The sequence below is a fragment of the Macaca thibetana genome, chromosome 9, assembly GCF_024542745.1.
Source record: "Macaca thibetana thibetana isolate TM-01 chromosome 9, ASM2454274v1, whole genome shotgun sequence".
Classification (NCBI taxonomy): Eukaryota; Metazoa; Chordata; class Mammalia; order Primates; family Cercopithecidae; genus Macaca; species Macaca thibetana.
The window spans coordinates 29,204,260-29,229,690 of NC_065586.1; the positions used below are offsets into that span (position 1 = coordinate 29,204,260).

General features: G+C 44.3%; 1 protein-coding gene across 15 annotated transcripts in view; it reads right to left on the reverse strand.

Annotated features, from left to right (window-relative positions):
- Window positions 1-25,431, reverse strand: part of LOC126962977 (supervillin) — a 270,490-nt gene that overhangs the window by 21,680 nt on the left and 223,379 nt on the right. For all 15 annotated transcript variants that reach the window (XM_050804733.1, XM_050804732.1, XM_050804731.1 and 12 more), the window contains 12 exons: window positions 19,139-19,286; window positions 15,124-15,213; window positions 14,951-15,037; window positions 13,172-13,349; window positions 10,796-10,968; window positions 8,587-8,742; window positions 7,151-7,287; window positions 6,397-6,544; window positions 6,123-6,268; window positions 4,669-4,844; window positions 1,631-1,775; window positions 598-874 (listed from right to left, as the gene is read on the reverse strand). In XM_050804733.1, the coding sequence (XP_050660690.1) occupies window positions 598-874; window positions 1,631-1,775; window positions 4,669-4,844; window positions 6,123-6,268; window positions 6,397-6,544; window positions 7,151-7,287; window positions 8,587-8,742; window positions 10,796-10,968; window positions 13,172-13,349; window positions 14,951-15,037; window positions 15,124-15,213; window positions 19,139-19,286 (1,861 nt within the window). The remainder of the gene's footprint in view (window positions 1-597; window positions 875-1,630; window positions 1,776-4,668; window positions 4,845-6,122; window positions 6,269-6,396; window positions 6,545-7,150; window positions 7,288-8,586; window positions 8,743-10,795; window positions 10,969-13,171; window positions 13,350-14,950; window positions 15,038-15,123; window positions 15,214-19,138; window positions 19,287-25,431) is intronic.

Sequence of the window (25,431 nt, forward strand, 5' to 3'; positions counted from 1 at the left end):
AGCGCCGAGCATCCAGGCGAGTGTTTTGCAATAGGGTCTGTCACCAACAGGAACCGAGGAGAGTTTAGACTCTGCATTTACTACACCAGACCCACAAAGCACCATCCGTGCTCTCAGTCTCGGGAGAAACAGCCTCTTTCACTTTTCAAATCAATCTTCCGTGCGTGTATTGACTATAATGTTACAGCCCATTTGGTTCCAGCTTTAAATCACAAAGACATGCTGTACTTGACCACTTTAACTGAAGCAGCACACAGCCACATGGGAAATATCATTGAGAGGCCAATCATCTCTTTCCCAGAAAAGCTCTGGGGACAGGGGCAGGGGAGAGAGAGAGGGAGCCGAGAAGACTTGATGTGCAAGTTCAATTTCTACAGGTGAACACCAGCGGCCTTGGCAATGCTAGGTTGTTAGGAATTCGGCCTTACTTCTTTTTATCTCTGTGGTTTACTAGGTGGCTCTCAAAGGCACATGACTGCAGTGCCCCACTGCACACACCCAGCAGAGAGCACAACAGGGCTCAATGGGGAAGCTGGCTCCTGCAGGGCTGCCAGACCAGCCTCTTTCAGCTGGAAAAAACCATAAGCGCTCACTAACCTGCCGTGCTCACCATGAACTTCCACTTGACCACATAGGCATCCCCCTCGTGGAACTGCCCGATGCTCTGTTTGGGGAGCCTGCTATAGTCGAATTCTAGGATGTGCCAGACATCCACGGAGACGCTAGTGATCTCAAACTGCCTCCTGTCATGTCCTTCCACCAGGCCATAGCCACGGCCGACATTCACCCCGTCCAGGATGGTGCCTGCTGTCGTCTGGGGCATGGACACCATCCGTGTCACATCGTACGGCTTGACATCAGCCCTGGGGTCTTCCTATAGGGGAACATGAAGACATCGGTTCAGTTGCCTGTTTCCACAGCCATTCCTTGTCACACTCAATGCTGCTTCAGCTGTTCCTGGGACAGCATAAAAATACAGCTTCCATCCTCTATCTCAGGATGTTTAACTGCAGTCAGGGAAAGGCTGCATTTCCAGAAAGACTCTGGGAGGTCTGAACACCCATTGCCACAACAGCGCATGGATGCCCGAGAACAGGTGCAAACCAGACTCTTCACCTCCCGGAGTCAGATTAGAATTGGAGGCCTGTCTGCTGTTCTATTAGTGAATCCTGGGAAGGCTTCCTAGCTTTAAGAGTGTGTGTGTGTGTGTGTGTGTGTGTGTGTGTGTCCATGGCTTTTTTTTTTAAATTAAAAAAGTATTTCAGTTGACACATTATTATGAGTATGATTTGATGTGTTGATACATGCATCTGTTTTATGGGGAAGGGCGTGTGGGAAGGAGACGGGAGAGGGAGGATAGGGAGATGTTGGCCAAAGGTTACAAAATGACAACGAGAGAGGAGGAATGAGCTCTGGTTTTCTCCTGCACAGTGGGGTGACTGTTTTCCAATACTGTATTGCATATTTCAAAAGAGCTAGAAGAGAAGATCTGAATGTTCTCACCACAAAGAAATGATACATCTGAGGTGATGACCATGCAAACTATCCTGATTTGATCATATAACATCAAGGCCACGTTTGTTGGGACCCGAACCAAGCCCTGAGGTTTGAGACTTGGTCACTGGAATACCTTGTGCTGGGCAAGTTCCCCGGGGTTCTTCTCATTCGGTCTCTTCAGTTCCGTCCAATCCAGAAACTTCTCTTTGAACAAAATCGTCTCATTGTGTTCAGTAAGTCTCCCAAATATCGCCCAGTCGGGCCGTCCCTGTCCTTTTCTGCAGGGTGGGGGTGGGGGTTTGGAGAACAGACAGGAAAGGAACCAAGATTAAGCCAAGCTTAAACAAAGGAATCTAAAACACATGCGGCTACTGGAAAACCCTCAAAGTACTTAAGTACATATAAAACAAATGGTTTATTTTCCTGCGTTTTACCAAACAATGACATTTTGTTATTTTAGTCTGAAGTCTTGCAAAGCTTTGTGTCCATAGAGTCTTAAATATGCTTGAATGTGACATGAACCATGTCAGGACTAGACTTCTCTTACATTCCAGCAAATTCTTTTTTTTTTTTTTTCTTTTTAGAGATAAGGTCTTGCTCTGTTGCCCAGGCTGAAGTGCAATTGCACAATCATAGCTCCCTGCAGCCTCGAACTCCTGGGCTGCAGTGATCCTCCTGCTTCAGACTTGCAAACAGCTGGAACTGCAGGTGTGTGCCACCATGCTTGGCTGATTTTTTTTTTTATGTGAGACAGGAGTCTTGGTATGTTGCCCAGGCTGGTCTTGAACTCCTGGCCTTAAGTGATCCTTCCTTCTCAGTCTTCCAAAGTGCTGGGACTACAGGCGTGGGCCACATTCTAGCAAATTCTTGTCTTTGGGATGCCCTGGGGTGGCACGCTGGGTGGGGATTTTGGCAAAGGCAGGAGCCACGGGGAAACCTCACTTGTCTACTTTAACCGCCCAGTCACCTGCAGACACTCACCAAGTTTCCCTTCCAATTAATTAATAGACATAGGGAAGCTACCTAGCTCCTCCCTCAATTCTCTACTATTTTATGTCGTGTTACAGCAAAGCTCTCCAGAGTACAGAGATTCTCCCGTCACTAAAATGAACACACTTTCATAGATCATGAAGTGCCTTTTTGTGCACTTATTTCTAAGCCACTGGCCAGGGCAGCAGACATGGAGAGCACAGAGAGATAGGAAAGAAAACGGCACAGCGCCACCTGGAGGTCTTGTGTGGCCGTAAGATTTCAGAATTTACACTGTCCCCAAGAACACAGGTATTTTAGATAAAGGTAGAGCTGAGAAAATATGCTGTGGAGGGCGTAGCCCTGGAATAATATGCACGATCTCTTATCCCTCCACATCCATCTTCGGTTGTGAATCCGGCCCGGGATGCAGCCACCCCTTAGAGCAACCCGCCCTGCTGCTCCTGCCCTGCTGTGCTACTGCCTCAGTGGCTTCCTGCTTGGTCAAGACCACAGCTGCTGATGTCACAGCTGAGGCACATCAAAAAGGCTGCCTGATTCAAAGAAAGCTGCCGGATAAATCATAGAACACAGACACTTCCACCTCGTGCTCTTGTGGGACTTCTCGAACCAAACATAAGCACCTATGGAAAATGCACGCGGTCTTGAAAGGCTGTGGTCTTTATCAGAAAATATCTGAATGCCTGTCTCTTATGTCAGTCCTACTCTGCAGGCTTGCCAAGCTGATGATTGAAAGGGCTCTTGGTTTCTGCTTTAGAATCTGTCGTTTACGTTTTGAAGCGTCGTGAGCAAGCCACGTGGCAGATTGCAGGGTGAGGGGGACGAACCTGGGCCAGGAGCCAAGTGTGTCTCTCTCCCCTCTTCCCTGACTTAGAGCTGGAACTGGGCTCAGTGGTTTCAGCCTCGTTTGCTATGAAGGGCTGGGTGTGTAATCCTGGCTGCATCTTAAAATCCCCAGGAGCTTTTAAGACATATTGACACGTAAGCGCTAACTCACATGAATCCAAAACACATCTCTGGGGCTGGGCTGAGCAAACGCATCTTTTTAAAGGCCCCTTAGGTGATTCTGTCTCAGAGATGTTGAAAACCAGTGCGTTAGGAGCTCCGTCATCTACTTCCAGATCTGTGATTATGCCATTATTAAATACAGTTGGCCATCACATAGATTTTATGCTTTAGCCTGGTTTTTTTTCCTTTGCTATACCAAATAAAATCTTTTGAGCTGTAGTTCCAGTCCTTAAAACAACGGTTGTTACCATACTGATGTTAAACATTAGTGCATTTGCTTAAAAGGGACTTGAAAACTTCTTATCGCACTGCCATACCTTTTAATGGTTTCTACAATCATTAATTAATAAGAAAATCAATAATTGGATTTTACAGCAGGAAACTAGGCAGGAAAGTTGAAATTCATAGACCAGTTCAATGGAAAACATTAAAATGTACTGTGTGATGCCCAATATTCTATGCTGTTTCATGGTTCATTGGTTTCTAATCTATTGTAATGGCACACATAGTTAAAAAGCCTATTTTTTTTGGTCTGATAGTTGAAAAAACAACAATCTTCTGCATGTAAGAATTCTTTTTTTCATAGAGTTTGCACATACTCTATTGAATTGCCAAAATGACTTTAGAGTCCAGTACATGCAGGGAATATTAAAATTGCAATCATAATTTTAATACCATCTTCTCCCCCTCTTCCCTTCCCAAAGGTATAAAGACATAAACATCATCTGCTGCCAAATAAATCCTGGAATTTGAGGGTGATGCTGGGAAGGTATGAAATTAGAAGGAGGCATGTTGCTTTTGCACTTTCAGATCAATGGCTGAATTCCAGACCCGGGAAGCCTTTCAGATCTGCATGCATTTGTTTCAACAATTGCTGTTCGTCTGCCACATCAGCACCTGGGACGCCGCAGGGGAACTGGCAGCTTTTCTTGCTCATTTCATTAAATCAACTGTAACAAACCTCTTCCAGAAGACTACAGCATCCATATTTCCACAATAGTTAGATAAAAGTTAAAGAACGTTCCTTTTGTGACTATTCAGAGTCCGCTGCATATAACCGTTTATGAAAACTGAACCCTATAAAGAGCGAGAGTAGAGGACTGTGGTGAGAACGGAGGGATCGAAGGGAATCAGCTCGCTCGGGGAGCCGTCCCCAGGTGGCGGCAGGAGTACCTGGGGATAAGCGGATTGCATTCTCCAGGATCCAGGGGATTGATGTCACAGTTCTCATAGTCAAAGGTTCCATTCCATAAGTGCTTTGCCAGCTGAAATGCTATTTTTCGTTGTGCTAATGTGACTTCTTTCCCATGCCATACGTAAACTTCACTACCAAAATCAAACACCAGTACCTGGGAGAAATGGCACAAAAGAATTTGTTAACTTCAAGAACGTGCAACAGTTGAATCAGGTGCAACAGGGTCTCTGCTGACAGCGACTCAAACGGGAGGAAGACAGAAATCCCAATGGGGCAACCAACGCAGACACAAAAACGCCAGGAGATCTCAGCTGGCACTGCCCCGCCAAGCCAGCCTCCACCCTGGGGGCATGATTCCTCCTCCCAGTGTCCTAAGTGGCCAAGATAATGTTCTCTCCTCTGAACTCTCAAACTGCTTACAACTTGCAATTCACAAGAGTTCAACTGCTTACAACTTGCAATTCACAAGAGTTCTTTAGGTACATCGTCCTGTCGACGTCCTCCCTCTCTCCCCGATTCCTCCCCCATCATGTGCTCATTCACTAATATATACATAGAGGCCACTTCATATATGCCAGGCACTCGTGGTCCAGTGGTGTCTTCCCTCCTGTACACAATTCCAAGATCCTTACGGGCAGGGATTAGATCATAGTAATACATACAGGAGGGGTTGATTACTAAGTGTTTGCTGAATGATACATGAATGTAATGCTATTTCTTATTTTCATGATTCATTTTATTCTTTCTCCTAGAATGATTTCTCCCTTCACTTCCAGCAATTCAAATTTTGCTTAACTCTAAACTCGGCTCAATTTCACTTTCTATGTAAAATTATTCCTGAAAATTTCTTTTTCTGTGACTTTTCCCTCATGTAAATGCCCATACATATCACACAGTCAACCTTGCTCCAGATTACATTCATTCTAATACTCTTCCACCCAATAAAACTTAAAGGCCTGTGTGTCTTCCACTTTCTCAACACTTAGCATGCTTAATGGTACTGGAAATGTATGTAATTAATAAATATTTACTACTGTGACAGGACAAAAACAGCACATTAATTGGGAAATCCATAAATTATATATACGTGCATCTAGTGTTCCTCAAACTTAAGGACTTAAAAATGTTTTATTATAATGTTTATGCAAAATGCAAAAGATAGGGCTAAGTAATATTTGTATTTTGCCTAAGACATAAAAGCCTTCAATGATCCATGCCACCTCTAAATGATATTCTGGATTCCATATTAGCATTTAAGATATCAGTAATGGTTTGAAATCACAAATTTTCTTTAAAAAACTGTAAATGTTCTACAATGGGTACTGACACTGGCTAACCTTTATTGGGCACTTACTCTTTAATTTATTGGGCAGCCTGTGCTGAGTGCTTTCAATGTGCTTTCTCATTGAAGGGCAGAGCCCACGGACTGTACCTCTTTGGGTTGCAGAAGGGAGCACTTTGGAATTTTCCCCCAGTAGTCATCATCAGGAACAAGTTTGTCATCCATGAGACGGTAAATGCAGTTAGTTTCTATTATGGCTGCTTCATAGAGTTCATCTTCTTTTGGGTCTCCAGCAGCTTGGGGATAAGAACAACAGGAGGGCATCACATTTTACGTTGCAAAGTAGCTGGTTTAGAAGAATGAGCTAAGGGAGATGAAAGGAGATTCAAGTCTTGTCAATCTCTGAAGTACAATGAAGTCTTACATTGGTAACTGGTTTGGCCACCCAGAAGCTTCCAGAAGTCTTTGGCTGCATGAGTGTGTGTATTAATTCCTTCTTCGATGGTTTGAATATAAGTAGCTCTACAACCAAGTTCCCTCTTTGTCTGAATTAAAGTTGCAAGTTCTGAGGCCTAAGAAAAGAAAGGAATACAATTACCTGGGTAGAAAAGCCCTTGGCTAGACAGAGTGGCACGTGTCAAAACCAGAGGGAGAAACAGTGTGTGCCTGCAAGGAAAGCCTTGTGATCATGGGTGTGGATGGATGCTGGTTACTGAGTATTTTCAATGACCTCAAGAAAATGTAACCGAAAGACCAGGGAGTATCAATTCTTTAGAGCAACAGTTCTCCATCTTCAATAGGTCACATGTGATGCTTTTAAAAAACACCATTCTTTGGGCTTTACCCCATGACAGTCTCATTCACTAGGTCTATGGCAGAACTTCACAGCTACCTGGGATAAAGGACTTTAAAGGGGGCCACTTCCTTTTTTACACAGGAGTAAGAAGGAACCCAGGATCTAAACACTTGGGTGTAGGTCATAGTCCTAAAACATCCCATTTAAACACGTAATGAAGGCTTGTTAGAGAGACATTCAGGACAAGAAATCCTACCTATCCCTTCTCATTTGAATGCAACACCTGGTGTTTGAGAAGCTTTGTGACTGACGCCAGGAAGAACACTCCACTGGTGTGTAAAGGAGAGGTTAGCTAAAGCATTTTTATTTTTCAGGTACCAACCTTTGCCTTTTCTATGACGTTTGCAAACTCTCCTACCCACAGGAAGCAGCAGTGGGGAGAGAGCAGGAGGAAGCAGTCCCCACTGTTGAGCGCCGAAGCTCGAGGTTCCACCAGCCTGGTCTGCACGTGTCTTCTTCCTGAACACAAGGCAGACAATCACCGTCTTTCCAGACAGAACGGGGATAGGATGCACCCACATTGGAAGCATCTCTGCTGCAGACACTTTCACTTCTAAAGAGTCTTGTCTGCTGATAAGAGTGCCCATGCCCAGGGTGGCAGCAGGGGGATTTAGAAAGGGCATCATGATGGCACTAGTGGCTGCTTGTGTGGTTCGTGCTTTCCCAAATGTCACCCGCTTCTCAGGACCATTATCAGTGTCACGTGTGTGGGTTAATGAGGGCTCCCCCTTCCAGGGAGATGAGCGCACAGGCTCCTTTTCCCTTCTTCACTCTTCTCCGGGGGCCTTTCTCTCCCCTGGCCACCTCCTGCACCCAATTACATCTGTGGCCCAGGCAAGGGAAGCCATGCCTTCAGGAAGGGTCAGATCTTCCCCCGGGGGGGTTTCCACTATGAACCCTAGGGGCCTCTCAACAGGAAGGATGGAGCCACCACCTTCTGTGGCTTTCAACACCTTTTCCTAAATATTTGTTGATTTTGAGCTTTCCACAATTACACTGATCGTGTAGTCTCTGGGTTAGGACTCAGGACAGAGATCGGTTATTTGAGCTTGTCACTGGTCTTTTTAAACACACACAATGGGACAGCGGTCATGCAGAAACATGCAGAAAACCCTCCCGGAGGGAGAGGCTATTTCCTCCATTCACATCTGGAAGATTCATCTATACAGTGGCCGCCAGGAGGCAGCCGAGTCTCCCTCCTCATGGCCCAGAGCCCCCTGGTTCGTCTTTGGAATCTCCCTGGCTACGGACAGGAAGGGCACTGGAGTGCAAGGCAGGTGGGCTTCATCTGCATCCACCTTTCCTTGATTCCTTCCCCAAGCTGTGTCTTCTTCCCCGGTTCTGTACTGACTCGGGGAGGACTGGGCAGGGAGCAGAGAGCCCCTCTGATGACGCAGGGCACCTCTGGTAACTGCATGGATGTTTGGCCACCACGTGGGGCACGGGGCACCAGGAGCAAAAGCTGGGATTCCGGAGTGGGGGGACCTGGGTTCGAATCCAGCTCTGCCACCCAGTAGCTGCTGGGACCCCAGACACATTCCTGCCTCTGGAAGCCATGATGGGCAGAATACTTCCTATGTCATGGGATTGGGGGAAGCTTAGAGACAGGAGGTTGCATAGCAAGGAACACACAGTAGGTTCTCAAAAAGCGTGCGTTCCCTTCCCGGCACAGGCGATGAATTACACAGTCAGGAAGCTTTATGTGACCAGACAGAAACCACGGGCCCTGAGTCACCGTGCCAGGCTGCTCTGAAATACCTTTAATCTGCAACAGCATCAGCCTCTTGTAGGGCACAGCGCTGTTGTTGGAGTTCTGTTCCGTCAGGTTGACGCTCCGCAGGCTGACGTTGCTGAAGTTTTCTTTACTGGCTAAACCCGCCAGGGTGACTTCCGAGAAGTTGGAGTTGGAAGACACTGGGCGGGTTGAATAAGGAAAGACAACTCAGGAGGTTCAGTTACAGTGACAATATTTACAGTCAGAAATTATTCACAACTGACTCAACATCTTTGTCTTTTCAAGTTAATCCTGAAAGGGAAAACATAATCAAGTTTGATTAAATGTGTAATTCAGTGCTTAACCACTTTGTTAAGAATTAAATACAGCATTGAAAAATATAAACCGCTTGTTGACAAGTGTCACACTGTCCTGTGCAGAGGGACAAGAACTGAGTGATGATGTGGACCAGCCACTTTAGTACAAAACCAGGAGCCGGATTCACTTGTTGCAATTCCACTGGAAGCTGTTATAAATCCTAACAACTTTTAGATGCCCGAATGTACAGATGCCAGATGACTATTAGACAGTTTTCACCAAAAGCCTTTATATGTAAAGAAAACAAAAAAATAGACACTCTGTAAGGGATCATTCGATTCTAATCTTTATCTGAATACAAAGTGATCAGCCAGATGGTATCTTGAGGTCTTCGGCTTTTAGAGTTAAGACTGTAATTATAAGACGGGTTTTCAGTGCAAAACAGCAAACATCTACAGATCGCTCAGTCATCACTAATCCAACCCCTGGGCCCCCAAAAGTGGAGGCAGAGGAAACATATGTAAAATCTGTGCCAACAAACATTTATTTCTCCAACTTATTGTTTTTAAAAATGTATATGCTGGAGAGAAATTCAGAAATTTATTTCACTGGGATTAGATTTGAAGACATATAACACCACTTGTCAATTCATTATGGTGTTGTGGTTTTGAAATACACTTTTTTTTTTTTGAGAAAGGATGTGGCTCTGTCACCCAGCCTGGAGTGCAGTGGTGCAATCATGGCTCACTGCAGCCTTGACCTCCTGGGGTTACGTGATCCTCCCACCTCAGCCTCCTGAGTAGCTGGGACCCCAGGTGAGTGCCACCACACCTGGCTAATTTTTTTTATTTTTTGTAGAGATGAACTCTTGCTATGTTTCTCAGGCTGCTCTCAGACTCCTGGGCTCAAGTGATCCCCCTGCCTCTGCCTTCTGAAGTGCTAGGATTACAGGCATGAGCCACCATGCGTGGTCTAAAATATACTTTCTTAGTGAACCAGTTATAACGAAAAGACGCAACCACTTCATCTAAATACTATATTTCTAAGAAAAACATGAGGAAATAGGTTTATGAGTGTTATGGGAAAACGAAAATTATAGCAAAATTATTCCAAAAATCAAGATTATGCATGCTATCACCTCAAACCAAGAAAATCACTGTTTAAGAATGATGGAACCCCACATTATTGGGGATGAGAGCAGTGTGGCTCAGCCCACAGCGGGAGTGAGAGTCTGGAGCCCATCTCCTCGCCTGCATTCATTGCCCCTAGCCGGCTCCCTCCAGCCCACATCCCAACTCCGAGAAGCTCAGGGTCCTACCAAGAACAATTTGAAAAGCACTGGCGTATGTGTTAGTTAATAATATAAAAATCTAGGATTAGAAACCCCAGCGATTTGAGGTGTTTTACTGTAAGAGATCAAATGACTTGCTCTTGAATAAGATTAAATGGAGAATGATTGTGTTCAGGATCTACAGAGCTGAAAATGGCTGAATTACCATACCCAGAAATATCCATCTCTTCTAACTTCCGGAAAAAAAAACTCAACAAAACAGGGTAATTTGTAACCAGGCACGGTGGCTCGTGCCGGTAATCCCAGCACTTTGGGAGATCAAGGTGGGAGGACTGTTTGAGGCCAGCAAGTTTGAGATGAGCCTGGGAAACATGATGAGACCCCAGTCTCTTAAAAACAAAAACCAAACCCCAGGATAATCTGAATTAACCAGTTGAACAGGTGATACACACTGTGAGAATTTCCATGAAAAATCTTGAAAGTCTAGGTAAGTGTGCACATGTACGTGCAAACTTCTTTTTACTTCATGAGGGTCTTCTGAGCACCATTATTGGCCTTCACAAGGCAGAAAACCAAGCAATGAGTAAATCTTTGGAAAAAACCATTCCCCAGCACAGAAGCAGGGTGGGGGTTCAAATACTCACTCTTTTCTACTTTCATCCGCTTTGACTCCATGAAGGCGACGTTTAATCTCTGCTCGGTGTATTCCTGAAGGAGATCTTCTCTTGCCGCCAGCATTTTCAGGGGATTTTTGGAGGCCTGAACCCGGCGCTTTGGCCTAACTGCGCGCTTGTGCTCGGCCACGGAAGACGTCAATCTGCGGATGGAAGCAGAGCCGCGGTCCCAGTCTGCGACACCACACCTGGATGACCTGTGGGTCTTGGACTCCACAGGTATTTCCTGATTTTGTTACGAATCTTGCAACTCCTCCTCCCACCGCCACTCCCCTAATATGGAGTTGTAGAATCTTGGAGATGGAAGAGGGATGCAAGCCCACTGAGTTCAAATCTCAGCCACGCCCGGACGCTCCCACTCACTCATGCCCCTTGGTCTCTGCCTGGAAGGGTGTGGAGTACTTCCGGGCAGCTCATGGCTCTGCTAGACAGCTCTGGGAGTTAGGAAGCTCTTTCCTCTCCTTACGGCGCCCATGCACGTGTCCTAATTCTCGCTTTGGAATCATACACCCATGTCTACTTCTCTGTCTCCCGCAAGCCCTTCGGGAATTTGCAGACCACGGCTCCTTGATATAATCCTCTTCGCTCCGACTAAACTTTCTCCCTGTGCAATAGCTTTCCGTCCCCTTACTGCTCTCCATGACTAACTTCCACTCAACTCACTGCCTCCCTCTGAAAAATAACCACTTTTTGGAAGAATATCTGAAATAAAATAGGCCCGCAACCATCTGTGACCACCCCACATTCTCACAACTCTGGGGTGGAAAACCAGACCCGGGGAGGTGAGCAGACCGAGCGAAGCATCTCCCAACAGACTCCCGCTGCCGCTCTCCACCTCCAGCTGCGCCGGCCTCTGTGCCCGAAAGGCCTCTTTACATACCATGGTGTCAAGTGTGTAATATACATATATGTTTACATTATGATATACAACTATTTAAACAGTGACATTGAATGGGCGGAAGATTGAGAAATGGTAAAACAGCTATGTATGCAAATACCCAAAATACTATTTTGAAGTAGAAAATAGCAAAGGGCTCATGTTTTAAGGTAGGAAATTAAAACATGCAAACTGAAACAAATTGAGCAAACCGGAATATGCAATGAATTTATCAAGAGCAGCTTGTAGAAAATGGTATATGTCACTCTGACAATTTCGCAGGAAAGACCCGATGGGCGTGGTGGACTGCCGTGGGTGGAGCTTGTCCAGCGTGTCCTCCTCTGCTTCTGTAATAACATCTGGATTTTCCTTTGGGGAAACCACCTCCCTGCGCCCCCACCGTGGCTCTAGAGGAGACCCAGGGACCCGCCTTTAGCCAGTCGGCATCTTCCATCCCATTGGCCACAGTGACTGGTTTAGGGATGGACACGGGACTCAAGTTGAAGCCAAGAAAATCAAACCTGGAAATTCTGCTGGGACTACTGGGAAGAGAAGCTACCTGTGCTGGGCTGGCCAGGGAGGCAGCCTTGTGACTCCAGAGCTGGGGTGTCCATCTGCCGCCAGGCCACTGCCTGACGGAGAGTGCGGCCAGCCCAAAGCCAAGACAGACTGTGTTCTGAGGGGCCGCTAGAACCCGAGGCCACACCCGCACTTTCCAGCGAGTGAGCCAGTCAACCCCTCGGCACTGTTCAGCGAGTGCCTAAACCCCTCCGCACTGTTCAGCGAGTGAGCTGGTCAACGCCTCCGCACTGTTCAGCCAGTGAGCGGGTAAACCTCTCGGCACTTTTCTTTTTGCTGAAATCAGTTTGAATTGGGATCTTCTTCTTGGCACTTGAAATTGACGGACTCCTAATACCATAATCACTTTTCCTAGTTGGGTTCGTCATGTTCCCGTGGGAAGAGAAACCCTTAGTCATCACTGAGAAAACCCGCAGATCTATTGATTTTGTAAATGATTGGAGGCTAAGTAACATGCCTTACTGATTTTCTAGTGAGCTGTACTAATTTGAGCCCATCTCATCCAAATATTTTGCAACATTATGAGCAAGAATTCGATATGCCAATGAAAGACAGGCGTTGAACTCTCTGCTAAGTGATGTAACCCTAAAAACTGCAAAACAATATTCAAGTTACGTGAAAAATCCAGTGACGCCCTCTTTATGGCACAGGACAAGCAACTGTGGCCCACGGGGTCTGCCTGCCTGCACATCTGGTCTGCATGTTCTATCTGCTGCGAGGCTCCGTGCCCCTGGCTCCTGCAACAGCGTGCCCTGGCTCTAGAATACTAACGCCCCTGTGATGGAGTTAGAAGAAGGAGGTCACATGGGGAAAGAGCCTGGTGGATATGCTGTGTGTAGGCGAAGGAAGCCCTTCTCAGTGGAGGAAAGACGCAGACCCAAATAACTCACTTGGGTGCATAAGGATCGAAAATGACATCGAAGTCCTCGTCCAGCTCCACAGGACTTCTGGGCATATTATAATCCACGCTGTGGTAAAATTTGGCAAAGGTTTCATCATCATCTGGCTTCATCACCTCCTTCACAGATTTGCCGGTGACAGTGAGCACCGTTTCGTGCATCCCGCCAACTATCAACAAAGAAGAAAATGACATAAGAGTTTTATAAAAACAAGACTCCAATTATGCTTCACAATAGTTTAAAAATTCTATTTCCTCTTAAGTTCCAGGAGTGGAAGAAACACGGTTGTGATATACAGGGTCCTGCGGTTGCTTCCCAGGCCCTTACTTAATCTCTGACGTAAGGACTTCCCACCTGAACAAATCTTCTGCAGTAAAATGGTGGGAGAGAGGGAGGGTGACCTTACTGCACACACCCACCCACTGAACGCTTCTGAACCTGCACTGGCTTCTGCTGAGGGTGGATGAACCAGCCTCGGCCTCATTCTACATCAAGGGTCAGCAAACTTCTTCCGAAAAGGGCCAGCCAGTAAACATTTTAGGCTTTGCATGGGGAGGGGCGACATGGGGCCTGTGTTGCAACTACTCAGTTCTGCTGTTATAATGCAAAAGCTACCGACAATAGTTCATGAATGGGCATGGATGTGTTTCAGTAAAACTTTATTTACAAAAACAAGGCTGGGCATGGTGGCTTACGCTTACAATCTCAGCACTTTGGGAGGCTGAGGCTGGGGGATCACTGGAGCCCAGGAGTTTAGCCTGAGCAACATAGTGGGATTCCATCTCTACAAAAACGGAAACAAAAATTAGCCAGGCTTGGTAGTGCACGCCCATAGTCCCACCTACTTGGGAGGCTGAGGTGGGAGGATTGCTTGAGTCCAGGAATTCAAGGCTACAGTGAACTATGATGGCACCACTGCACTCCAGCCTGGGTGACAGAGCAAGACCCTGTCTCTTAAAAACAAACAAACAAGAAAAAACAAAAGCAGGTGGGCAGCTGGATTTGGCAGTGGCCATCGCTTGCTGACCCGCGGGCTAGATCGCTGCTCCATGTGTGTAATAAATGCTTTGCTGATTGGCATTCCTTGCCTAGCCAGATCAGTGATTAAATTACACTTTTATATTTCTGTTCAGTGGTGACTATATTATTTTCAACCTTTTAGTGGTCACTGTCAATAGTAGGGATTCCCAGTGCCTAGTATTTGGTAAGTTTCCAGGAATGGACATTTTAATCAAGAGATAAAAGGCTGTTTTTGCATATTGCTCTTTTATTTTGTATACCTCATTGACTCTTATATTGAAACATTTATTTCAATATTCATTTGCCATAATTTTCTTTTTGAAATCATTTGTGATTATATGAAATAATATTAGCTTTTACCTTATTGGAAGTTGGTAACATACAATTTAAAGTTCACCAGGCCCAAGATCACGGTGATTTTGCCGACATATAATAATCTGCTTTCAGAGTTATAAGCAAAATCACTCAGTTCACAATTCCGATTGGATTACACCCCAAGGGTTTAGATTCAAGAAAAAAATGTATTATTGGAAGTCCCCAATTTAGTACGTTATCAAGTGAATCAGGGCTTGTTAATCTAATCAGTCTTGACCAAAATTTCATTTTTTGAAGATAACAACAAAGATAATGATTACAGTATGAATTAGTAAAGCCATAATGGAAAGAAAACAATTTAGCTGAGGAAGAAAAGCAATCAGAATTAGGATTTAAAGATTCTGAGAGCAAAGCCTTCTGGCTTCCAGTAGGTACCTTTGTTATTCAGCCTTCTCAGAAAGGTTTCCAGCCTGTCCAACTTCAGGTCCGATTCCAACTGCATATCTGGTCTGGCTTCGATATCTAGGCGAGCAGAAACTGTCAGTGAGACCGCATCACTGAGGCCTCTTCTGATCAGGCTTGGCGTGGCCAGGGCCTTGGCGACTTACCTTCCAGGGGTTTGGAAACGGGTGTGGTGCCTCTTGTTTTACTGCAAATGGGTGAGGCTACTGGGGTTATGGCAGTGGGTGACGCCAAACCTGCAGAACACACAGACGAGCTACTGAGCATCTCAAGGTCACTTCTGGAAATGTCTGGGACCCTGATTCTCCAGGAGTCCCAGGGTAGACAGCACAACATATAAGAATGTACACACATGCAGGCACACACACATGCACTTCATAGGTACAGCGACTGTGGGACAACCAACTGCAAATGTAGACAGGATTTTATTATTTCCAAGGACTGTAGTGGCTGACAAGCTGATATTCCAAAATGAATGCTGAAGACGTGGGAAAACATGTCCATGACACGTTAACTTGGGCAAATGCAGCTGTGAGTTCTGAGGCCCTCTGGGGATGGCGGGGGCAGCTGAGAGTGCACTGGTTCCATCTGCAGAATGAACTGTGTCACACTCGCCAGCAAGTAACCCTCAGCACTGAAGCTCCCCTTCAGGCTGAGGGGAGGGAGGCACAGTGGCCTTGGGGACATTATACAGACAGTAATCCAAGGAGGGCCAACCTTTCAGAAGAAACCACAGACCAGGGCAGGTCTGGACTGACTGTGCGTGTTGGAAGGTCCTGTCCATCTCCCATGTGGGTGGAAACAGGAAATGCTTTTCCTCGTATATTTACTGAGAAGCAGGGTGAGGAATCTTTAAAAGGGCAAATGGTCAGAGACATACGAAAGGGAAAGGGAGGAATTCCGGTATGGAGAAAGTATCCAGCTGGAAGAAGAAAACTTAGTAAAGAGAAGGATGACTATCGCTTCCCTAACCTAAGTGGAAGGCATTGGAAAGAAAACTAGTGCATTTACAAAAACCAAAATGAGATGTGAATGTTCTCTGCACTCATTTGTAATAAATGTGAAATCCTTAGATGACATTGCCACTTAGATGACAATGCATCCCTGGACGAACAACATCCAGAGAATATGCCAATCACTATCGCAAGGAAAACCAAATGAATGAATGATTCTGCTCCTTCCTCCTGTGAATGGGAGAAGTATAACAGCATAAAAATTTAATAAAAAATACCATTAAATGGTTTAAAACTCAAGTGTTAGTAATATTCTACAAGAACTTCTCATTATGTACATATATTTGATTGATGATGTCAATAAAAGTTTTAAAATTTGTTTCAATTACCAGACCTGCAAAGGGTTTATATCCATGAGAAAGTAAACTTTATTGAAAGATGATAAAGATAAATAAAATCTGGTATCACAGAGTGGGCAGGGAAACCATCACTCACTAGAAGGATGCTTAAGAGACATCAGAGGAGTTTATTAGCAGAGGCCGTTGGCTTCGCAGCTAATAAGCAGGACTGACTCTGAAGGCTGGTTTCCAAAGCAACCGGAGAAATCCGTCCCTGTCCTGGCCGGTGCCGGGCAAACCCCGCTGCCATGGCTCCCCCTGCTGGTGGTTCAGGCAGTGGCACTATGTGAAAGTGCTCCCCACCCTGCTAAGGATCCTTAGGGAGTGAATGGCTCATGGCGGGGAGATGCAAATTACAAAACATTAAAACAAAACAAAAATCTCCCCGATAGCTATTTTCAATGAATTCTAGGTACAACAACCAGTCACGTACTCTCTTAGGGAACATTTTCACAGATGTCAGTGTGGACAAGGGCAGTGGCATTTGTTGTAAGAACCCACTTGCAAATATATTAGGGTTTTTAAGATGGAAGAAAGAAAAGAAACCAAAGCAGGAAATCATCAAGATAAAAGTCCGGGCTAGAAGTTGGAAAACCTGAGTTCAGGTTCAAGTTCTCAGCTCCAGTTCTACTTAGCCACTCTGCGCCTAAGGAGGTGCTTCTGTTAAAGAAGGGTTGGGACTCATGTTAAAGGAGTTTAAACACGATTATCCAGTTCTGTGATCTGATGCAGAAAATTGGCAAATAATTTAATGTGAGAGTAAACTATCTTCTCTTATCTTTTCACAATTCCAAGATGAGGTAACAATAGATGTGTTAGAAAGGATTCCCCACTAAGATTTGAGTTAATCACAATTCACGGATTTCCATGCCTCGCTCCTTCCCTTCCTTCCACAAACATTCATTATGTACCTATAATGAGTTAGGTACTCATCATAAAAGTGTGGATCCCTAAAGGTTCTGAGAAAAAGAAAAGCTAAATCCATAAGTTTGATGACAAGAGGTTAAGATGAAGTGAATGTGAAAATGAATACCACTAAGTTGGGAAATTTGCTTTGAAATAATAGCTTAGAAAATGATGGTATGTGCATATAGGTGACAAAGGGAGCCCAAATTTTAACGATTTCCTGCAGGATAGGAAATAAAGCCCCAAACACTCTTATGAAGCCTCAAAGCTCTCCAATAACTTTACTAACCGTGTGATATGTAAGTCAGTTTCATACATGTTTGAATACAGGCATCAAATCAGTTCCAAGAGTTCAGCAGCAGAGGACTGCGGCAAGGACATCCCACTGCCTTGGAACTGAGGACACCTTTTAGACACTTATTAAACCATATACGGAATTGGCTTTGCTCGGTCAGAGAAATCAGGTTTCATGGAGAAGGACCTAGGAATTAACCTAAAAGGAAGAGGGGATAAACTTCTTTACTGTGAAATGCTGACTTAGGGTAGGTATGTAGTTGCTGGGTCACAAGGAAATGGAAACGACTTAAAAGTAATTATGGGCCGGGCAGGGTGTCCCATGCCTGTAATCCCAGCACTGTGGGAGGCCGAGGTGGGTGGATCACCTGAGGTAAGGAGTTTGAGAGCAGCCTGACAAACATGGCGAAACCCCATCTCCATTAAAAATACAAAAATCAGCCAGGTGTGGTGGCGCATGCCTGTAATCCCAGCTACTCAGGAGTCTGAGGCAAGAGAATCGCTTGAACTCGGGAGGCAGAGTTTGCAGTGACCTGAGATCACGCCACTGCACTCCAGCCTGGGAGACAGAGCGAGCCTCTGTTCCCCCACAAACCAAAGTAATAATAATAATAATAATTATGGGGGCTGGGCACGGTGGCTTACGCCTGTAATCCCAGCACTTTGGAAGGTCGAAGCAGGTGGATCACCTGAGGTCAGAAGTTTGAGACCAGCCTGGCCCACATGGTGAAACTCCATCTCTACTAAAAATATTAAAAACGAGCTAGGTGTGGTTGTGGCCGCCTGTAATCCCAGCTACTCAGGAGGCTGAGGCAGGAGAATTGCTTGAACCCGTGAGGCGGAGGCTGCAGTGAGCCGAGATCATACCATTGCACTCCAGCCTGGGCAACAAGAGTGAAAGTCCGTCTAAATAAAGAAATAGATGTAATTATGGGAAAGGACCAAAATTTGTTAGCAGATTTGAATTGCTTTTGAAACCTACACTTGCACCAATTCCAAATGGGTAAGTTTTGAAAACAGTGACAAAATGAATTATGTGTCACTGTTTTATGACCTTCAATTATTTCCAAGAATCATATAAAGTTTAAAGAATGTATTATTTATGAAGAAAAGATATTCAGTAGGAATATCTCACAGAACCTACACAAAAAACATTTATAGAATGTTAGTAAGTTTAAAAAAATTTAAAAGAAGGCTGGGCATGGTGTCTCACGCCTGTAGTCCCAGCTACTTAGGAGGCTGAGGTGGGAGGATCACTTAAACCCAAGAGCTCGAGACCAGCCTGGGCAACACAGTGACACCCCGTTTCTACATAAAGCAAATTTAAAAATCCAGGCATAGTGCTGCACACCTATAGTCCCAGCTACTAGAGGGGTTGTGGTGGGAAGATTGCCCCAGCCCATGAGTTCGAGGCTGCAGTGAGCCATGATTGAGCCACTGCACTCCAGCCTAGGCAAAAGAGCAAGACCTTGTCTCTTAGAAAACACTTAAAGAGACCATGGTTTCTTCTTTTAAATTGAGTTATCATGTACCACCATGCCCTCCATGGGTGAGTGTGCTCACAGGTGTGCATTGTGCGCGCGCGCGCGCACACACACACACACACTGACCTTTCTTCAGCATCCTGCCAGCCACAGTGAACTGGGTGGAGTCGTTGGCCGCTCCTCTGCCTCTCGTCTTCCAGGCCTCCTCTCTCACAGTGATGAGCTGCTTCCTTTCCTCAATCGTCATCTGGCTCTCTCGACTTTCTGTGACCCGCTGTTCATAAATGTACAGAACAGAAAACAGGAGAGAGAAATGACAGCGGTGTGGATCTCAGCCTGCAGCATTTCATGAGTGAAAAAAGCAGGTAGACAAAGAGGAGTAAGTATATTGTCCAAAGATGTTCAAAAATGTTCTATCTGAAATGGGCTCGGCTTCCTTACATCCAGGTTGGGTCGGAGATCACCACTGGCGATACTGAAACTTTAGATGAACACCTTTGTCCTGTGACTTACCGGTTTGGGGCACTGGAGCACCAAAAAAATCCTTTGCAAACACAAAGAGTTCAAAATAGATTGTTTTCATGCCCTGGACTCTACAGGGTTTTAAAGTTTCTCTGTCTTATCCCATCTAGTTAAACTCTGTTAACTGGGAGATTTTTATCCCTATATACTCACAAAGAACATGATTGATCTAGAAAACTTTATCCATGTGAGCACGAAAGGAACTTGCCCAGTTAGAAGGAGGGAGGCTGGTTAGGAATAAGGGGCAGGAGAAGGTTTGCTGGGGCTCTGTTTGCTTTTTTCCTGCAGCCATGATGTTCTGTGGGCAGGTAGGCAACCAGGAGAGCCCACGGAAGTGGCTTTAAGCTGTGAGAGATCTGACGCTGAAGATGAACTATGCTGTAGACGTAACCTACATGCATGATAACATTCTACTGAAAATGCTTTCAACAGTTTCTAATTGGAAAGTTTCTGGAGATATCTGCTTCTTCCATTTCCAAGCCTTTGGTGATGCTCATTAGACTTGAGGTTGAGGAAGTGGCAGGAGGGGAAGGGGAAGAAGCTACAGAGGACTCAGAGGGCATCAGGAAAGGAGAAGGGGCTCAGGACAGGCCTGGGATGGGGAGATGGGGCTGAGGAGGGAGGGAGAGGAGCAGGGATGGAGGCAGAGGACAGGGCTCATGCCACTGAGTGATGTGTATTGGGGAGAAGAGTGTAGGTGGCGGTCGCGGGTGATAACCAGGGCAGGAGGTCCTCAAACGCTGGCCTGCAGAGTTTGCTTTCCCTCCTCCTTCAAGCCATCCCTCCCTGCACTACAAGACCCCTGTCTATGGTGAGGCACAGGGCTGGGTGGGGAGCCGGGGAACTGTGGAGCTAATGCCAAGGAAGGAAGAGCGGAAAGGCGCCCCCTCCAGAGCAGGAGGCGCATCCCTGGCTGTCACCTGCAGGTCTCTGGAAGGGGCTCTGGAGGCTGGCGATGGCCTCCCAGCTTTGCCCTCTTGCTTTCCCCTGTCTCTTGGACCCAAGGAAAGCCATTGCTGCTAGGGCATCTGCTTTCAAACTACTTCTGAGCACTACTCAACTTCTAGCAGGTCCCCCAGCTTTTCTGCCTTCCTAACGCGTTTTCCTGGGCTAAGAAGTCACCGTGGATCGGTGTGATCCTAAGGCCTCGTGCTGACACAGGGGAGGACTTGGAGAGCCCGGAGTGAAGCCCATCCTAGAGATTCTCTTCCCCGAGGCCTTTCCACATCACTATGGCAAACCACTTCCCTTAACTGACCCAAGAGAGAGAACTTCCTGATTCAGGAGGGACAGGAAGAGAGCGGAGATGGGGACAGTTCATTTTCTTAACCCCCTAGAATGATGGGGGTTGACAGAGGAAAGGCACCTTCCCTTCATTTCCAGCAGCACAAAACCAGGTCTGCACTGGGAAGATTTAGTTTAAGCTATGAACGTGGACTTCTCCACCATCTAAGTGACGAATCTTTCTTTCACAGGATTCTTTTATAAAACCCTCATAGCCAGAAGTGATTTTGAGGTCCCTGCCAATTTAAATTAGGTTAAAAACCTTTTCCTAAAGAGATATGACAACCAAACGCGATGCATGATCCTGGATTGAATCCCAGATGGGGTGGGGGCTACAAAGGGCATTACTGGAGGAAATCGACATAATTTTAAGATGGATGTGGATCAGATAAATATTGTATCAACATTAACTTCCTCATGTTGATCACTGTACCATGATTATGGGAGGAAATATCTTTGGCTTTAGGAAATAAAGTCAAATCTTGAAAGGTAGAGGAGCACAACGTTTCCAAACTACTGGCATATGGTTGGGGTGGGGAAAACGAGATGGGGGAAGAGAAGCAAGAAAGTGGGGTGAGGGGTCGAGGGGAGAAGGGCAGGAGAGTGAAGGAAGGGGCCAATGTCAACAATGAGTGGTTCTGGTAAAGGGTATGAAAGTGTTCTGTCTATGATGGAAATTTTTCCTAAGTTTAACATTTTATCAAAATTAAAAGTTACTAAAAATTTTTCCTAAAAACCTTAACATTTCCCCTCATGATCGGTGAGAAGTCCCTAATTCCAAATAACTCTCTGAATCATGTATCCTTTTTAAATAAACGATGAGGTTCACTTGCCCAGAAGACTTCATCAAAATTCAACAAAGAGAATACGTTTTCTTTGAAAATGAAGTTTCAGGAGTGATCAAACCAAGATGGCACTTGGCTTCAAATATTTCCAACAAACATACCAAGTGCCAAGAAAGTTGGCGTCTCCAAAGGTCCAGCCATCACGATGGTGATTCACTATTCACTTAGCCAACTCTGTGGTGAATTCTCTCAGGCATCTCGACAGTTTAGGGTGGGGTAGTGGGTGTGGATAATGACTCAGAAAATGGTATCTTCAAGTCCAAAATTTCATTTTTCAAAGTACTGGGATTCCCCCAGAGCCCTTTACGCACATGATGGATACAAACTTTGGGATGATACAACCATTTTAGAATTTAAAGCTCCCATTTGTTTGTCAGATCTAGGGAAAGAAGAAATAATTTTTACTCCCTTCTAAATAATAATATTAAACATAAATGTTTTTGTTTTTCTAGAAATTCTGACTTAAGTTTGCTACTTAGTTGGGTTGGTTTATGATCCCCTAATTGCTGCAATTTGACTTTATGTGGCTCTATAAGGGTGTAAAGCATATGCAGTTTGTTTATTCTCTAAATAATCTAATAAACATTTATCACAATTTAGAACTCAAAATGTGAGAACAAAGAAGATATACATATATATACACACACATATTTGTTTATTTGGTTGTTTTTAAGCTTAAAACTTCATTACTGTCTTTTTTTTCCTTCTAAATTTTTCTTTCTTTATTTAGAGAAGGATGTAATATATACAGTAATAAGTATTGTGTCATTTTTTCCAGGTTTAGCTGACACATGTTTGGGACTGGCTGGAATAGGAACAGAGAGTTGAGGAAGAATCTAAACAGAAACCGACCCCATCTGTCCTTCATTCTTTCAAAGAGAGATCCCATGAACGTGGTGGGGGAAAGGCAGAGAGAGAGGGTGGAGGAGAAAATGAGTATTTGTGTATGTGTATGCGCGCGCGCGTGTGTGTGTGTGTGTGTGTGTGTGTGTGTGTAGAAGGTGGTGAAATAGGTAGGAAGGAGGTTCTTGTCTTAGGGATGGTCAGATACTGGCTAAGTCACAGCTTGAAACCGTGCAAAGGACGAATCAGCACGAATGCTTTTAGGTTGCCTGATGTTGCTGATGGGTTTCTTTCTCTCTGTATACACTGACTGAAAAATCACAGCAAATCTCACTGAATGTTTCTCAGACAGGGATGCGATCCAACAACAGAGCATAGAACTAAGAGGTATTATAAGGATTAGGGCAGATTTAAGGGTCAAACTCTTCCACAACCAGAGAGATTTATGGAAAGAAAATATTGTGATCTGACTTAAATTTTTTTTTTATCTTATTCACATGTAGTTAAACTCTAAAGGAAGAAATTATAAAGCACATATTAAGTAATAGAAATAAGGTGAAAGTAACAAAGTTGTACTTTTCAGTTTTCAAAAATGCTAAGATCATTTCGAATTCTACAAACTATGAAAGAAATTTAGCTTTGCCCCTTCCTTAAGAGAAATTTCAGTCCCTCATCACTGCATACAGCCTCAAGTAGCCAGAACAAAAGATGAAGAAAAGATCACAGTTCAAGGCTCAGACCTCAAAGCAACTGTTTTCCAATCCTGTCACCATCTACCAGCTCCTAAGATGAAAGGAAGGGAAAAAAGTGAAATCTTATTCTGGTACAGCCCTGAGGCATGTGAGAAAGAAGAGAATTCAGGTTGAAGCCTGACACAGAGACAAATAGTCCATTTAGACAGAGCCTGTGTGCTGTTTAAATGCTCTGTTTTCTTCTCTGAACCTTTGGATTATTAAATATTAAGATACCAGTATTGCTGGAGTAAAGAAAAAGGAGTGACTTGACCTCTGAGAACGCAGATGAACTAGTGCTACATACCTGGTACGTAAACTATTTATATTTAGCTGGGAAAAACTGTTCAGAAGTAAAAGCATATAATTTTTTGAAATTTTAATTTTGAAGCGATGAAACAGAAATGCCTTTAGCAAATGTTAATTTCTTTAAAGTTAACAATATGTGGAGAGATATTCCATGTTCATGGATAAGAAGACTCAATTTTGTCAAGATGGCAGGTTTTACCAACTTGATCTGTAAATTCAATGCAGTTCCAAAGTCCCAGCAAGATATTCTGTAGATTGACCAACTGATCTTAGTTTACATGGAGAGGCAAAAGACCCAAAATAGCCAACACAACACTGAAGGGGAAGAAAAAAGTTGGAGGACCAACACCAGTCAACTTCAAGACTCACTATAAAGCCTCGGTGATCAAGATTGTGTGGTACTGATGAAAGAACCGTTAAATAGATCAATGATAGGTTCATATAAATTTAGTCAACGGATCTTTGAGAAAGGAACAAAAACATTAGCATGAAGAAAAGATAGTATTCTCAACAAATGATGCTGGAATAACTGGACACTCGCATTTAAAAAAAAAAAATCTAGATACATTCCCAAAAATTAACTCAAAATGGATCATAAAGGCCTAAATGTAAAAATCAAAACTATAAAACTCCTAGAAGATAACATAGGATAAAATTTAGATTATCTTGGCTTTGGTAATTAGTTTTTAGATATAACACCAAAGGCAATATCCACAGAAGAAATAACTGATAAGCTGAACTTTGCTGAAATTAAAAACTTCTGTAAAAGACACTGTTAAAAGAATGAGAAGACAAACTATAGAATGAAGGAATGGGAGAAAATATTTGCAAAAGATGTATCTGATAAAGGACTACTACCCTAAATATACAAAGAACTGTTAAAACTCAACAATATGAAAATGAACAACCAGATTAACAAATGGGAAAAGTATCTGAATAGATACCTCACCAAAGAAGATCTAAGATGGAAAATAAGCACATGGAAATATGATCAACATCATATCTGCAAATCTCATCATTCGAGATTTGTGAATTAAAACAAGGTGACATTATTACACATCAATTAGGATGGCAAAAATGCAAACACTGACAACACCAAATGCTGGCAAGGATATGGAGCAACAGGAACTCTCATTCATTGCTGATGGAGATGCAAAGTGGTGCAGCCACTTTGGAAGACAGTTTGGAGGTTTCTCACAGAACTCAACATACTCTTACCGTGTGATACAGCAATCATGCTCCTTGATTGACTTGAAAACTTACATACAAATAAAAGCCTGCACATGGATGCTTCTAGCACTTTATTCATAATTGCCAAGACTTGGAAGCAACCAAGCTGTCCTCCAGTAGATGAATAGATAAATAAACTGTGGCATGTACAGATAATGATATATTATTTGGCAATACAAAGAAAAAAGCTTTAAAGCCATAAAAAGACACAGTGGAGGCTCACGCCTGTAATCACAACACTCTGAGAGGCCGAGGTGGGTAGATCACCTGAGGTTAGGAGTTTGAGACCAGCCTGGCCAACATGGCGAAACCCCATCTCTACTAAAAACACAAAAAAATTACCTGGGTGTGGTGGCAGGCGCCTGTAATCTCAGCTACTCATGAGGCTGAGGCAGGAGAATTGCTTGAACCTGGGAGATGGAGGTTGCAGTGAGCCAAGATTGCACCACTGCACTTCAGCCTCGGTGACAGAGTGAAACTCCATCCCAATAATAATAATAATAATAATTTTAAAATAAATAAAATTTTAAAAAGACACAGAGGAATCTTAAATGCATATTACTAAATGGAAGAAGCCAATCTGAAAAGGCTACATACTGTGTGATTCCAATTCAATGACATTCTGGAAAAGGCAAAACTATGAGACAGTAAAAAA